The sequence below is a fragment of the Pimephales promelas genome, chromosome 2 (genome assembly GCF_988280905.1).
Source record: "Pimephales promelas chromosome 2, fPimPro1.hap1.1, whole genome shotgun sequence".
NCBI classification, from domain to species: Eukaryota; Metazoa; Chordata; class Actinopteri; order Cypriniformes; family Leuciscidae; genus Pimephales; species Pimephales promelas.
In genome coordinates this window covers 17927619-17944496 of record NC_142770.1, presented here as the reverse complement: position 1 = coordinate 17944496, position 16878 = coordinate 17927619, and the positions used below count along the sequence as shown (strand labels likewise).

The 16878-nt window shown below is 37.8% G+C and overlaps 1 protein-coding gene across 1 annotated transcript in view; it reads left to right on the top strand.

Annotated features, from left to right (window-relative positions):
* Positions 1 to 640: 640 nt before the first annotated feature.
* smc3 (structural maintenance of chromosomes 3) overlaps positions 641 to 16878 on the top strand; it is a 30905-nt gene continuing 14667 nt past the window's right edge. The window contains exons 1-17 of the mRNA XM_039694725.2: positions 641 to 842; positions 1385 to 1460; positions 1569 to 1607; positions 2816 to 2883; positions 3020 to 3091; positions 3426 to 3505; positions 3588 to 3666; positions 5501 to 5618; positions 7111 to 7286; positions 7836 to 7916; positions 8341 to 8505; positions 10433 to 10554; positions 13042 to 13255; positions 13368 to 13471; positions 13732 to 13831; positions 14458 to 14618; positions 16069 to 16210. Coding sequence (XP_039550659.1) covers positions 828 to 842; positions 1385 to 1460; positions 1569 to 1607; positions 2816 to 2883; positions 3020 to 3091; positions 3426 to 3505; positions 3588 to 3666; positions 5501 to 5618; positions 7111 to 7286; positions 7836 to 7916; positions 8341 to 8505; positions 10433 to 10554; positions 13042 to 13255; positions 13368 to 13471; positions 13732 to 13831; positions 14458 to 14618; positions 16069 to 16210 — 1812 coding nt within the window. The 5' untranslated portion in view covers positions 641 to 827. The remainder of the gene's footprint in view (positions 843 to 1384; positions 1461 to 1568; positions 1608 to 2815; positions 2884 to 3019; positions 3092 to 3425; positions 3506 to 3587; positions 3667 to 5500; positions 5619 to 7110; positions 7287 to 7835; positions 7917 to 8340; positions 8506 to 10432; positions 10555 to 13041; positions 13256 to 13367; positions 13472 to 13731; positions 13832 to 14457; positions 14619 to 16068; positions 16211 to 16878) is intronic.

The window sequence follows — 16878 nt, the reverse complement described above, 5'->3', positions numbered from 1 at the left end:
TAGACTGATTGTATATTAATGTAAATATAATGCAAATCTCATCTGGATCAGATCATTCTAAAATAATGATCACCATTTTATTATTAGCCTATATATCTTTAAAAGAAATACTCAGTGTAGACTTGTATGTAATAATTTCGATATCATACTTATGACTTTTCATGTCATTACTGTGACTGTACAATAAAACAACTAGTTTACAGTCTATGGATGATTCATAATCAATAGATTGTTTCGGAAATGGGCTTCCATATTTTTCTGCGAAATAAAGAAAATGAAAATAAAGAAAAATGTAATAAAAATGAAAAAGGAAATATAAATAAATGAAACAATACAATAATACCATCAAGAGTTTATTCTACAGCAGCAGTCTTGGCGCCCAATCTCTTCCACGACGGACTAATATAACTTTACAATATAGGGGTAACGTTGTGGACGAACTAGATATGAAACTAAAGTAAAGCAATGAGTTAATTAAACAATCAACTTGTACAGATATAATTAATTTGCCCTGAAAATTTGAGGCTCGTGCGGTCCATTTGCTGCTCCTTTAAACGTTTATTTTAAATTATATTTAGAGGTCCCCCTAAAAAGTCAAATAGACTCTTCCGCTCGTCCCGCCTCTGTCGCCATTTTGATTGTTATGTCTGCTTCGTGAGGGGAGGGAAAATAAAATTTGATCGTGCAGAAGAGTAAATATCGGACAAATTTATTCAGTGTGCAGACATATTTATCTTCACTCAAGCCCTTCTTCTCTCTGAGGAGGAGGGTGTTTAATTCAGCTTTGTTCGGCTGGTTTCTGAGGAGAGTTTTGTGCATAAACCGCCATGTACATTAAACAGGTGAGTGAGTGAGATGCGACTCACGCGTTGCTTGTAACATTATGAAATATATGTTTAATAATGCTACTAAACTACCTATTTACATTTTTAGATATCAAATGTGCACAAACATAAGTTTTTGTTCATTATGAGCTCGATAGGTTGTAAGTTTTAGTGAGTGTATGGCCTTCAATGAAGTAGCATTAGCTTTAGCATTAGCTGTCAAACCCCCCAAACATTGCCATAATTATTCAATATTTTTAAATCTCTTATATGGAAATTAACTTTAATTGGCTGCTGCCCATCATATGTGAAGATACTGCTAGTAGAATAGTTTCTCATATAGTCATCTAACAGTTTAGTACTTGAACTCCGTTATGTGTTATTATGTAATTCATACATAAAGTGTTGAATACACAAACATATCTCAGTAGGTTTTTGTTTAGATTACACTCATTATTTGAGAGAATGTTTTACTTTCAGTATATTTGGAGGAAAAAAACACTCTAGCAGATTGTATTGCTATAACACTGTTGACATTATATTTAATAATTGTCTTTCAGGTTATTATTCAGGGGTTTCGCAGCTACAGAGATCAGACTGTGGTTGACCCCTTCAGCTCCAAACACAATGTCATAGGTATGTTTTCATCAGATTTATACATTTTGAATCACATTGTTTGCTTTTTACATTTAGAAACTTTAAAAAAATGTTTTAACATTTGTTTAAAAAAATAATTTTTTACAGTTGGAAGAAATGGATCAGGAAAGAGTAACTTCTTTTATGGTAAGTAATTATTTTTTATAAGGGTCGGTTCTCCGATCAGGATTTTTGGGTGGGAAAACCGATCACTGGGATCCGTGTTGGCCGATATTATCACTGATGTAGATCACCAAAAATAAATAATAGCTACTATTCTTAACAACAAATCAAATTAAGAGTTAAGCAACTCTCATGAATTGACGACTCTATTTATTGGCAAGCAACATGTGCAACATATTTCATTCCCTCTCTTAGGCCCCGTCCACACTACTGCGTTTTCGTTTAAAAACGGAGACCTTTTGCTACGTTTGCACCTCCCGTCCACACTAAAACGGGAAAAACGAAGACCTAAAACGGAGAAGTTTAGAAACGCTGCAGCTGCGTTTTGCGTTTTGAAACTCCGGAGGGCGTTGTAGTGTGGACGAGACAAAACGGAGGAGTTTACAAACGATGACGCAGAGGCTGACGCTCGGCTCTATGATTGGGTGTCATCAGTCATGACGTTTGCTTCCCTGATTCGCCAAACACTGTTTACACCGGCGCGCGCATGCCCAGTGTTGGTGAATGGTCACGTGATCTGCGTTTTCAGTCGTTTTAATGTGGACGGAGATCAATTCTAATACGCAGACAAAACGCTGGTGTGGACGGAGATCGTATTCGTTTTAATTCTCCGTTTTTAAACGAAAACGCAGTAGTGTGGACGGGGCCTTAGAAGAGATTAGGAACAGCTGAGAGATTAACAAATATAGTATTCCTATTAAGTAAATAATAGTTAAACATCAGACTTCATCAACAGAAATGCAGACATTTTTTATTATCAAGGATATTATCCTGCAGTTTAGCAACAGTAGACTGTATTTCATGACAATCAATGCTGTTAAGTTTGGGCTTTTAGTGAGGAACGAAAGCGCACAGCTGTGAAGAAAAGACATATACTAAATGATCACAGCTTTAGTTTCTTGATGTCGTTGCAATATCTCCGCAGAGACGTTACAAATTTATTGGTCTTTTTAGGCACCCGTAGAACTGCCAGACCGGTTAGTGTAGTGAAGCAATTTTAGCTGCATGAAGAAAAATTGTCTTGTGTGTTTTGCATCATCTGAATCAGACCACCGATCAAACTATATACCTGCTGATAATGATTCAGAGCACCCTTAGTAATTTAATATATCAAAACACTGACAGTGCTGGTGCATAGTTTGTGATGAGCGCTTCATTTGTTCCCCCATCAGCCATTCAGTTTGTGCTCAGTGATGAGTTCAGTCACCTTCGACCAGAGCAGCGTCTGGCTCTGCTTCACGTGAGTAACAGTATATTTTGTTTCAATAATTTAAAAACTCATAAAAACAACTGTGTATGTTATTTGATAGGTAATTTTATGTGAAAGTAATTTTCACTATTCATGCTAAACCATGTACTTTTGTGTATTTTTTTAGGAAGGCACTGGTCCTCGAGTCATTTCAGCTTTTGTGGAAATTATATTCGACAACTCTGACAACAGGCTGCCGGTAAGAAATGCATCCTAAAGGCCCTGATCTACTCAACGGTGAAGCTCTTTTTCGTTGTTTGGGGGTAAAAATAAGCTTAAAATACTTTTGCATAGAAATAATGTTAGGCAACATCCCAACGCTGTCCACGCTGAGGTGAGCGATGTTTAGTTGAATATGTAAATATGGTATGTGCGAGAAAACCACAGTGAAGAAAGCATCTGATTACAGCGACGTGGACATGTTTGCATGAGCTCTGCAATTCGAGTATATCGTTTGAAATATATCGGGCCTTAAATGATGGGAAGTGGACTGAAGTAAAGGCAGGTGAATAACATGACCTCATTGCTCTTAGATCGATAAAGAGGAAGTGTCTCTGCGCCGTGTCATCGGAGCAAAGAAAGACCAGTACTTCTTGGACAAAAAGATGGTCACGTAAGTTTATTTTATCGTAACGCATTAGAGAAGCAGCAGACTTCTTATGATTAGAGCTGTAAATGAACGCATTGTGTTTCAGTAAGAACGACGTGATGAACCTGTTGGAGAGTGCTGGTTTCTCCCGCAGCAACCCTTATTACATCGTCAAGCAGGGAAAGGTATGTTAGTGGCCGTTTCTCAATATGCGTACTTGTCTGTACTTGTGTTCTTGTGGACTTGTGAAACGTCATCAGTCGCTGCCGAAGTACTGTTCCAATTCAAAGTTCGCATCTAGCCAAGTCCACTTCAAATCCCCGGATGTGTTCTTGATCCGCCCCGTTTACCGAGGATGCATCGAGAGGTGACTTGTGTGGACTTGAGATAGCCAGGTAACCCAGAATGCACCTCGCACCAACCAGCAAGCGTAAATGGGAGAGGAGAAAATCCGCGAAATATCAAAATACTACTGTTATTGAGTCATGAAATGTAATTTTAAGAGTATTTCAGGCGAGAATGTGGTTGTTTAAATCTCAAATCTGTAGTTTATTTATAAAGATAGCGCCTATATTGTAAAATGCATCTGACGTTTTCGGAGTTCTGACATCCAAGCCTTCAGCGGACACTCAGCGAGATCAACCCCGACTGGAACAGCTTATCCTCGGCTAGTGCTTCTGACGTTTGCCGCCGGCTCTGATCTCTCTAGTCTAGTGGATAAACCTTGACGTATAACTCGTCTTGTGTATAAGTCTATCTTTGGTCTCATTAAACTATAATTTGTTCCATGGCGCAAAAAAAAAAAATAGTTTTTAAGGTTTCATGGCTATTTTTTTTTATATTGTCTTCACTATATTAACAATAAAATAAAATGACATAACCCTGTCTCTGTTTGAAAATGTCAATAAAAATCCAATGTTTCATATTTTTAAAATGAAAACAAAAAGATCATGTTCATTGTGTTATAACATGCAGTGAAGAGAATCGCGTTGCCTGAACCACATGGCCATTAGGCTATTATAGGCTATAGGCTTGTTTTTTGTTAATGAAGAGTCAGAGGGGTGTTTTATAACATATTTCGTCTTATTGTTGACGAAAAGATGCAGAGTTGTAGCAAATTTCGTTTTATTGTTGCCTAAAATATAGAGTAGAGCGTGCTGAGTGACGCGATCAAGTACGCTCTGTTCCATTTGCAGAAGAACCGGACTTGCGTCCTCGCATCCTCGGGAGTTCGTTCTCCGGAGTCGAACTTGCAAGTCTGAACTACCAAGGACGCAAGTCCGAAGTCTGCGTACTTGGTATTGAGAAACGGCCAGTGTCTCCTCTCATGACAAATGATTTTTATAGCTATTCATGAAGCTTGTTATCGCTTAAGATGCAGCTGTTTTCCAGCCCTCTTGGATTGTAGTTAGGGGTGCACGATATATCGGCCACCATATCGGTATCGGCCGATATTTGCTCATTTTTATGTTATCGTCATCGGCCCAATAATAAAATTTGGCTGATATATTAAAGCTGATAAATAATGAATTATTTCCTTCAACACTTGACACCTGAGACACTTAAGGTGTGGACTGTTCAACATGATTGATCTTAATTGCTTGAAATATGATTGGAATCAAAAAGGAAAATATAGTTAAGTCATATCGGCTACATGAAATTTTAATGAGAACATTATAATTGTGTTCGGGAACGGATTTTAATTGTGAGACTTTTGTTTTTGCAATCAGGCTTTCAAAAATTATATAAAAATTGGAAAAATTAGATTTATCGGCCGATATATCGGTTATCGACTTTCAAATATAAAGAATTATCGGTTATCGCTTTCAGCCAAAATGTTAGTATCGGTGCATCCCTAATTGTAGTAAATAAAAGCATCTCTCTCATTAACAGTAATGGTAATTTACAAACAATAATGTGCCTCTTGGGATTAAAGTGGTACTAATGCTGTTGCTACTCATTCTAAATGAATTTGCTCACTCTGTTTTACCCTTTTGATTGTCTCAAACATGATAATAGATCAATCAGATGGCGACGGCGCCGGACTCTCAGCGTCTAAAGCTGCTCAGAGAGGTGGCAGGCACCAGAGTCTATGATGAGCGCAAGGAGGAGAGTATCTCGCTCATGAAGGAGACAGGTAGATCCTTCTGAGATTTTTCTGTTTAGATGTATGATTAGTGTGAACATTACATTTTTCATCTCTGCTGATTTTAATAAAAGGCAAAATATTTGCCGTTGACCTTTTGTAGAGTCGCCTGATTAATAGTTTAAAAGATCGCAATCTCGATTCAAACGCACACACATTCTTGTACCTAAATGAAAACGGTTCAGCGGTGTCTATTAAACCTTTTATTTCTGTTACAATCAATCAAAATATCACTGAAGTACTGGGATAAGAGTTTATAGTTCTTAAATACTGATGTCTATTAGGGCTGGGTAATAAATATTGATTTCTCGATATTAATCGATTCTCATTTTGACGAACCGATATCGTTTCTTAAATCTCAAGAATCGATTAGTCATCCTGTTTCATTTGAATGAATGGATCATTGTATCGCGGCTGCGCACATCCAAAAAATCGCAATAATCTTTGTTACTATTGATATGAAACAAAAGTCTCAATATTCAAATTACGTCTGTTTTCTTTAGAAATTCAAAAACATAAATAGCGTTTTGGCGCTGTGGCGTGAGATTTGATTTCCTTGAGAAAATTTGCCATTTATTGTAACTGATATGTAGGGTTGGGTATCGTTTGAATTTGAACGATTCTGAATCCGATTCCTTGTTTCGATTCTGGTTTCTAACGATTCTCGATTCTGATTCTTTTAAGAGGCAGGGTCAAAAAAGTTTAGCTAACCTTGCTAACCAACGTCCTTTCTGAAGGAAATAATCCTTTCTGAAGGAAATACTCCTCCTTCTGTAAAAATACTCCTTTTGTCACAAATTTGGCATTTTGCCGAGATTTCGTTATTTTTAGAAAAGTGAAGCCATACTTTGGATCGCCGACGTAAGGTACTCATGTTCGACTCGCGTGGTTATACCAACACTTCCGGTAGACGCTTCTTCGTTGGTGTTGTTCAGCGGTTTCTTCTTCCGCTCGGCGGACTGTGAATATCGAAACTAGGAATCGAAATTTTAACTTTTGAACGATTCCGGGAAAAACGAAAAGTTAGTCTCGGTTCCAATCGATACTCGATTCTCGATACCCAACCCTACTGATATGTAAAATAATCAATATTGAATCGAATCGGAATCGAAATCGAATTGCAAGCTTGTGAATCGAAATCGAATCGAATTGTGAAATTTGTGTCAATACCCAGCCCTAATGTCTATGGTAGCGATCAAAATAAAGTAGATCACCTTTTGAAAGTAACTTGATGCTACAATTACATTTTAACAGTCACTTGTCTTCAACTACTCCCACAAATTTACTTTTTTCCTCTAAATCGTGCATCCAACGCCATATGAAAATGTGTTGTCGATTTAATATCTTTGTATTATTTAGTGGAGTCAAATCTTTTGAATGAATCACTAAAGCACTGCAGAAAACACTGCAGTAGATGCTTCACTGTTGGTTTTTTATAGTCAAAGGTTTGTGACATGCAGTTTTCTCGTGTGTGTGTGTGCAGAGGGAAAGCGAGAGAAGATTAATGAGCTGCTGAAGTACATCGAGGAGCGTCTGCACACTCTGGAGGATGAGAAAGAGGAACTGGCTCAGTACCAGAAATGGGACAAAATGAGGAGAGCTCTGGAGTACACCATCTACAACCAGGAGCTCAACGAGACCCGGGCCAAGATGGATGAGGTACACACTCACACCAATGCTTACTTGTCATCACGTTCTCAAGTTTAATTCGGTTGTGACAGTAAATAAATTATTATTCAACACTTTAGTACTTTGTTGCTGATGTGTGATTAATGTTAGATTTCGGTGTTCCCGAGGAGTGATTTGGGTGGCTCGCCAATGCATTAGATTTCTCCAATACATAAGTAAGCTTGTCCAGTTCTTGTGGAGAAGAATTTATTGAAGGTGGAGGCAATGTTATTATGTCTTCCTTCAACAATCTGTCAGTGTGACGGCTTTAAACATGAAGATAAAGGCTATGAGCTACAAACAATAGAAACCTTTTAGGATCTAACTTGCTAATCCACTCTGAGCAATGCTGAGTCTTTTTATTCATTTCATTCACACCATCAGTTTCTGTGTACACAACAGACGCAGATAGAGTTGATTACATCTAAAGCATAGTTGATTAAATCTAAGGCAGAGTCAAAATGTAAAAGAATCTGATGACTGAAAATACAATCTATCATTAACATAATAATTTATAGAAGGTGTGATTCCCTCCTCTAGTTGTCCAGTAAGAGAGAGACCTGTGGAGACAAATCGAGACAGCTGCGAGATGCGCAACAAGATGCTCGAGACAAAGTGGAGGTAAACTCAACTGAGCTTATCTACACATCACTGATGTTTATTCATGTTTCTTCTGCAACCGTCCTCAACAGCCCAACATCATGATGAAACGTTTTGCATGAAAATTGCCACAATTTCTTTAGAAAATTTAAAGAATCTAGTAGATTACGATTTATTATTACCTGCCTCTGCAGTCTCACATCAAAAGCCGATTCATGGAAGAAGTGTACAAAAAGAAACTCCTTTTCCCTTTAGATTAACATGCACAATAAACCAGGAACAATGATTGAAAATGGGGTCAATTTTATTTCACGTTAACTTTTCTTCCAGTCTGCTCCACATATTCAAAATAAAGTAACTAAATGTGTAGATTCCCTAAAATGTGATTTTGAAATCTGCTTCCATTGGGTCATCTTATCTAACCTCTCTCTCTGTGTCTCTGTAGGAGACAGAGCGTGTGGTGAGGGAGCTGAAGGCTCGAATCTCCGCCATGAGGGAGGAGAAAGAACAGCTGAGCGCCGAGCGACAGGAGCAGATCAAACAGAGGACCAAACTGGAGCTCAAAGCCAAAGATCTGCAGGACGAGCTGGCAGGAAACAGCGAACAGAGGGTGCGACGAGCAGACGCACACACGCTAACACATGCACACATATGCACTCAACACACACATTTCGAAGAAGTGCAATCTAAGAAAAGTGAGAGTTACTGTCTAGAAAATAGTGCTTTGATTTTGTCAAATACATTTTAAGCCGAGTTGTTTACGCTAGTGTTCATCAAATTGGAGATTTAGTTTTTGAAAAAAGTCTCTTATGCTCAGTAAGGCTGCATTTAATTGATCAAAAAAATACAGTAAAACCAGAAATGTTGTGAAATATTATTACAATTTTAAAAAAATCTGTTTTCTTTTTTATATTATTTTAAATCTTATTTTTTCAGTGCAACTACTCCAGTCTTCAGTGTCGCATGATCCTTCAGAAATCATTCTAATGAGATCATTTGCTGCTCAAGAAACATTTCTTATTTATCTAAAAAACATAAATTTCACTTTTATTCATCATGTGCACATTAAATTGATCAAAAGTATTAATTTCGCTCTCCCCCAATTTTTTTTTTTGTTATATCAGCTCAATTACAAGGGATAAAATAGGTTGACAAATTATCCAATGATATTATTTCTCACAGCTCTAGTTGAAAGCGCTACATTCAATAACATGCGATTTTTCTTTACTTGTGGACAGTGTTGGGTGTAACTAATTACTAAGTAATTAGTTACTGTAATTTCATTACTTTTCCCTTGAAAATGTAAAGTAAGGGATTACTCTTCATTTATCTGTAATTTAATTACAGTTACTTCTGATGTAATTGAGGTAAATACTGTGTATAGATCAATCCGATCTCACAGCGATCCGTATGCATTTTATGAGGAATCTAAATATTACGACCGCACTCGTACAAATTCGTATGAATTATTGTAAAATATGTATGAAAAAAGTGTGAAATGTCATGAGATCAGACATAAAACAATAGTGGGTTTAACATCAAAATGTAGCCTATTGTCTGATGCTAAAAAGTATGTTTTTGTAATGTAACCTTCTCCACCTTGGTCAGTTTAAGGATAATTCATGCAATTTTATAGTATTTATTTGAAAGAATTAAAACAGATTCATGTTTCAGCTGGTTGAGATTGATATGGGATTTTGAAAGTAATTAGTAATTAAAAGTAATTAAATACTTTTTAGAGAGAGTAATTAGTACAGTAATCTAATTACACTGTTGAAGAGGTTATTAGTAACTAGTAATTAATTACTTTTTTAGAGTAACTTACCCAACACTGCTTGTGGAGGACATACAAACATTCATAAGTTTAAGCCCCATTTCCTCAAACAAATACCCACCCGCTTGTTCTTTTCTTATGTCTGCCACTGAATTGAAGTGGCTCATGCACAAACAAAGCAATGACTGAATTCACACACACAAACACGTGGGATTTATACACATGCTCACAAATGCAAACACACGCATTATACACACCGAGAGCCAGAGATCTGTAGGAAATGCTGGCAGGCACTAGTGAACAGAGGGTCTGCAGTGTCTCCGTCTGCGTCACTAACTACACACGCTCACTCCAGCTCGGGCTCGCAGCCAGACGCAAACACACACATAATGCTTGTGTATCCCTGTATGTGTGAAATACACACTTTTGGTCAGCCCTCCCGCATCCCGGCTTGGCTTACAGAGGGATTAGCCCCACCTGGCCAAGTGTGTGTGTGTTTTCCTATGGAGGAGAGGCAGAAATGCGTCATTTGCCCTTTGATTGGTGAGTGTAGGTTTGCTGAAATGGAGATCCCCTTTGTTCTGCTCGTGACACTGAATCTACACACCTGTTTATGCGCATTTCATTCTTCTTCATTTAAATATGAACGCCTCCTCCTCACGCATCTGCACAAAATGTATTTAGGCTTCCTATTAAAAGAGGAGAGAATCATGAATTGATGCCGCTATTTGTGGTTAAATACGTCTCACTTCCTGTCCAACAGAAACGTCTGCTCAAAGAGCGCCAGAAGCTTCTGGAGAAGATTGAAGAAAAACAGAAGGAGCTCCAGGAAACAGAACCCAAGTTTAACGCTGTGAAAGAAAAAGAGGAGCGAGGAATTGCCCGGTAAACTTTTTGAAGCATTGAAAGGGTCCATGAAGTTGGGAACATAGTTTTCTTTCCTGTGTTGATGAATTTCCTATTAGACGGGAAGTTGGGGTGGGACTCGTACGTACTAATATACGTTAAATCACAAAACCATAATTTACTCATTGCTACTACATTATCATTTTAGAGGTTTGTGATTGGATGATTCATTATCACTGTTATTTAGGGTGACCACCATCAAACAAACCAAATGTGGGACGATTATAAGTTTGTGTGGGACATGTTACCGACACTAAAACATACCCTGAAACTGTTAAGTAATGTCTATTTAACTTAATAATAGGCATGTGCCGGTATCAAATTTTCAGGCTGCGGTTAATTGATTGAACTTTTATCACGGTATACGGTATTATCACGGTATTTTAATGAAATTATGTTTTAATGCTCAAGAAAAACAGATGCATTGTGGGTCTCTAAAAAAACCCTCAACTTGTATCACAATGTGTAATTGTGATTTTCAAAACATATGGTAACTAAACCTAATTGTTTAAAGTTTAGTGACAATATGTTACAATGACTGGTAGGTTACTGTTTGTATTATTCAATTAAATTATTGGATTTGATTTCAGTCTTAATTCAATATTGACTCATTTGAATAAATATTAGGTATGCCCCAGTCTGTTAATGTTTCTCAAGAAAAAAAAACTCACATAATGCTGTAAACATACAGAGAGAAATGAAATATAATATTTAGCAAAATACTCCTTGCTATTTTTTTTCCTAGTCAGCTAATGTGCTGGTCATTAAATGGCTTTCCTGAGGTAAATGTAACGTTTTGTGACACAACTGTTCTCCTGCAGTGTTACTGACCTCTTTCCGTGTTTGAAAACACTGATTGATCGTTATTATGTACAAGTAAATATACCTTTCGGTAAGTTGTAGGCTACTGTATCTTTAAATAAAAACGAAAGTAACATGATGATCGGTTTACTTGAACTGAGGAGCAACGATCTGTGATCAGAAGAGCTGATTTATCAACTTCAATTTATAAATAACAACTTTCATATCAAAAGTAACCTAACCTGTGTAGTCTGTCAGTGTCCTCTTTGCTCTGTGAGTTTTCTCTGTGGGAGAGCGTGTGAAAAGTGTCAAATGCGTTAAGCGCCTTTCAGACAGGACGCGGAATGCGCGACGCTGGCCGCTTGGTTCAGCGCTGCCCTTCAGATACAACGCGATTTGCCATTTTACAAATAAAAAATTTAACTATTTTGAACTTTAACACCGGCGTGGTCGATGCAGGTCGACGCAGCAACAAAACACCCCTGCGCGTCGCGCGCGTATTCCGCGTTCTGTCTGAAAGTCTCAAGCTGAATGTCTGAGAGTTGGCAGCCCTGCGGGAAATCGTCGGGAGCGTTCCGTCATGCTTCTACTCCATGTGAGGATTGTTTACATTAGACTAGTGCGCATTGTCGCATGCACACATTGCTTATACATGTGGGGATTGTTTACATCAGAGTGCGCGCGAGTTCTGCGCAGCACGCAGTGTTTGAGCGGTTGAAGGAAAATAAGCAGCTAATGCACGCTCTAAAAGTCTAAATTCGAATCTATTATTTTTCACGGTATTTTGAAGAGCCCGCGATAACAATATCGTGCATATTTATTACCGCGATTTATCGCATTACCGAATACCGGCACATGTCTACTGAATAAAAACATTTGTATTCTGCCTTTCAGCTGTAAAAAATGAACAAATAAATACAAAACAACATGAAATTAGATAGATAGTCTTATATATTAAGAACATATTAAAAACCAAAAACTTTCATATTTTTAGAAAGGATGTGAATTAAAACAACCACAGCAGGCAACAGGTTAAACAACAGATAAATTCTGTTTAATTACAACATTTTAATTGACCGAATTATCCATTTGTTTTCCGACATGGAACGAATCACCGGTCAACATTTTGATTGCTTTCTTTTCAACCATTGGATAAGATATAAAAAACGGCTGTTGTATTTGAAGGCTACTTAGACGAAGCGCTGTTAAATATAGTTGGAAAACTACGCTGCAAAAATAATAAATAAAATGCTTTCTTAAAAAGGCCAAATAACACATGCAGACTTTCTTAATATGATAATTAAAAACCGATAGACTGATGAAAATGCAGGACATTTCCTCAATATGCGACGTGCGGGACGAGGGGTGAAAATGGTGTGCAGTACAACGCAAAGTCATTTCATAAAAGTAGTTTGTTTTACTAATATTTATCAAATTGTCAATATTTCTTTCTTTAACATTTGGCTTTCTTTTTTATGGCTGGGACAATAATATTGCCTGTTTTTCCATAATCACATTTTTCTAGTTTTGTTCTCACAAATTATTTCAATTATTTTATTTCACAAAATGTCACATTAGAGGTCATATGCATTACAAATGCTGTTTTGTTGTGTCTTTAACCAATAGTTGAAATATGATTCGTTTGTTTGTGTGTTTTTTTTTCAGACTGGCTCAAGCCACACAAGAGCGAACAGATCTTTATGCCAAGCAGGGCCGAGGCAGCCAGTTCACCTCTAAAGAAGAGAGGGACAAATGGATCAAGAAAGAGCTGAAGTCTCTGGATCAAGCCATCAACGACAAGAAACGGCAGATCGCCGCCATCCACAAAGATCTGGAGGACACAGAGGCCAATAAAGAGAGAAATCTGGAACAGTACACTGTAAGATTAGTCAAAAGCTTGTTTTTGTATTGAACAGTAGAGAACAGCATTTTTTTTTTTTTACTTTTTCTATAATTATGGATGGTTTTGAATGTATGACGTTACATGACAGAAACTGGACCAAGACTTGAACGAAGTGAAGACTCGAGTGGAGGAGTTGGATAAGAAGTACTACGAGGTGAAGAACCGAAAGGACGAACTTCAGAGTGAGAGAAAGTAAGACCCTCCTGTTCTTATTCCCAGTGCATCATGGGAAATTGTCTGGCCCATTTTCCAGCATCCCACCCTTTCTTATTACCTCAACAAACCGCTCCTCTCCTCACCTGGCATTTTAGTTATTAATAATCCACGAGCCATAGGTTTCCCAGCACGACGAGTCTTGACGGATGGGCTATAGAATAGGGTCTCCTGCTGAACCCAGCCGTAGTGTTTGTAAGCCAGAGCTGATGGGTGTGTCTGTGTCCCTCCTCCTGCAGTTACCTGTGGAGGGAGGAGAACGCAGAGCAGCAGGCGCTGGCAGCCAAACGAGAAGACCTGGAGAAGAAACAACAGCTACTGAGAGCAGCCACCGGGAAGGTTAGAAACCAGAACAGTCATCTGTACATGATTTATTTATAATGTGATATCTTTCTACATCCTGCTTTTGCAGATTAAAGCAAGCATTTAATGAAACTTAAAATATTTGGAAGGAAAATGTGCATTTTAAAGCTCTATACATAGATGCATAGCTGCAGGATTGCAGTCTCATTTTTGTAGAGCTGCACTATTTAGCCAAATATTTTTATTATATATCAATATGACTTATAATTATAATTACTATTGTAATATTTACTGTAAAAATGTATACATTCTATTTTACAGTACAACTCTATTCTGTTATTCAGGTCATGTCTAATTTTCTTAAATTTTTCATCAAGTCCACCTCAGAGTTCATTATATGTAACCAACATGCATATGTATTTAAAAATAATGCCGCCCACACCAGTTCACTGTTTCGGCTGAACCGAACCGTATCTGCTAAGCTCTGCTCGGCTGCTGGATCGTTTCTCAGGGACTGAGTCAGTCACTAATTATAGCAACTCTCCCGCGTTACAGAAATATACATCAGTGTAGATGTTAGAACTCAGATTATCGTCATCTGGGCTTGAAATGAAAATACCAACTTAGAAGTGCAAAGTTTTGTATGTTTGCTTTTCCTCCAGGCTATCTTGAATGGTATTGACAGCATCAATAAAGTGTTGGAGCATTTCCGCCGGAAGGGCATCAACCAGCACGTCATCAACGGTTATCACGGCATCGTCATGAACAACTTTGAGTGCGAGCCTGCCTTCTACACCTGTGTGGAGGTGACCGCTGGCACCAGGTCAGACACACACCGTTTTATTATTATTGTTTCCTGCTTAATGTCATGTGTCTAGCCAATATTGTCAATTTTTTACACATTGGTATCGTTCCGATGTCAAAATAGGGCCGATGTGAACAGGCCGAGAATCATTCCTGTGTGTGTAGATGTGAGTGTGAGTGTGAGTGTGGGGATGATTGTTTTTGCACGAGCGCATATTACAAGCAACTGTCAGTTTAAACATCAAGCGCAGGAAGACTGGAACTTGCGCGTCTAAGGCGTATTTTTGTCCTGCCAAAGCCTTATTAGACCGGTGAGTGATGTAGATGACTGACTGCTGCGCTTGTTTAACTGAGAGAACGAGTAGAGAGAGTGAAATCCCCGCTCGCGCACGCGCACTCTCACCGTCTTCAAACTGTCTTGCTCTCTCTCCCTCCCTCGCGCATATTAATGAATTGAGTTGACTGAATATCTTTGAGAATACACGATGGTAAAGGATGGAAGACCGAAGTTTATTTTTCTTCTGAACTACTGCTGGTTGTGAATTGTGCTAAAATAACATTGCCTTATCTTCTCTGAAAAGATTTCCACACATTCAGATGACAAACCACACTTTCAATAAACAGAAAAAAATCTGTCTAGTAATAAAATGTTTTCTGTGTTGAGACAAATCTTGTGCGATGTCCTAAATAATCACACAACGTGTGCCGTGGTCCATTAATGACACGTCCGATTCGCTAACTAATGACTCCTTTGAACAGATTCACTTTAATGAATGGTTAAAACAGCTGATCTGTCCAACACTGAACTCGAGAGACATAAATCGGAAACACTTCACAATAAGGTTCCATTTATTAAAGTCTAGTTAACTACATTAGTTAACATTATATTAATATTAGTTTCTATGCAGATTTATTCCATGACAAAACTACTCCAATCATTCTCGAATGATTCATTCTTTCCAAATAGAGCTTCAAGTCATCTGGAGAAACTGTTTTTATATCGCGGTAAAATAAAATATCGCAATGTAATTTTGTTTTACCAATATCGTGCGTCCCTAATCCTCGCTTTGTGTTTTCTATAGACCATTTCACAAGATGTAAACAACACTGGTCCAGAAGCACTTCCTGTTTCAGTTTTACATAAAAGCTGGGATAAAATACAACCAACAGAACATTTAAAACTGAATCAAAAAGTTAAACAAACATCTTTAAGATGTTTTCTTTACATGTGAAATAAAGAAAACAGTTAAAAACTGAAACAGGAAGTGTTTCTGGACCAGTGTTGTTTACATCTTGTGAAATGGTCTATAGAGAGATATTGACATCGGTAAATATCGGTATCGCCCATAACAGCAATATTAATATCGGTTATCGGTATCGGCCACAATTTTCACATCGGTGCATCACCACATGTGTCGCACAGATGTTTGTGGCAGTGAGTTGACAGTAATGGAGTTGTGTTTGTTCAGGCTGTTTTACCACATTGTGGAAACGGATGAAGTGAGCACCAAGATTCTGATGGAGTTTAATAAGATGAACTTGCCTGGAGAGGTCACCTTCCTGCCTCTCAGCAAACTGGACGTCAGGGACACCGCTTACCCTGAGACTAACGTAAGCTGGCCACATCTGCACCGTCACCACTGACATGATATTTAAAATGGACCCTTACTTAGTGTCTGCATGACATGAAAATTCAATCTGTTTTCTAATTGCATGTTTTTGATCTTAATGTAAACGATTCATCCATGCACGTTTCACTTTTTTAAAGCATTTTTTGAGCTTGTGATTTAATCAACTCAACCTTCCAATAAAGTGACAGACTTCTTTCTGTTGACGTATACCGACTTCTCCAATCATCTAGTCTGTTTAAACCAATTAAAAGCTCGCATTCAGATCCGCCTCCATCTAATGAACAACCGATGGATAGAACCAAGTCCCCACCCTACTTTATTTTCTCAATGATCCGTTTCACTAGGATGTACGTCACTATACGGAATAAAAGATCCGTTGCTATGTCTGTAGACATTGTGAAATGAAAGTGACTTCTGTGTTGGTAATGCTGCCCTATTGACAAATAACCATCGTAGGTAAAATTATGCTAATATTCCCAAGAAAAAAAGGCTGGCTTCATTCTGGAATGCCCACTTTAAAACATCCAATCAACTTCAGATGGATAAAACCAAGTCCTGTATTTTATTTTATTTTATTTTTTTCACATTGTGGAAGTAATTAAAAAGGGGATGACTTCTATTTCTTATTTATCAATTTATTGCTATTTT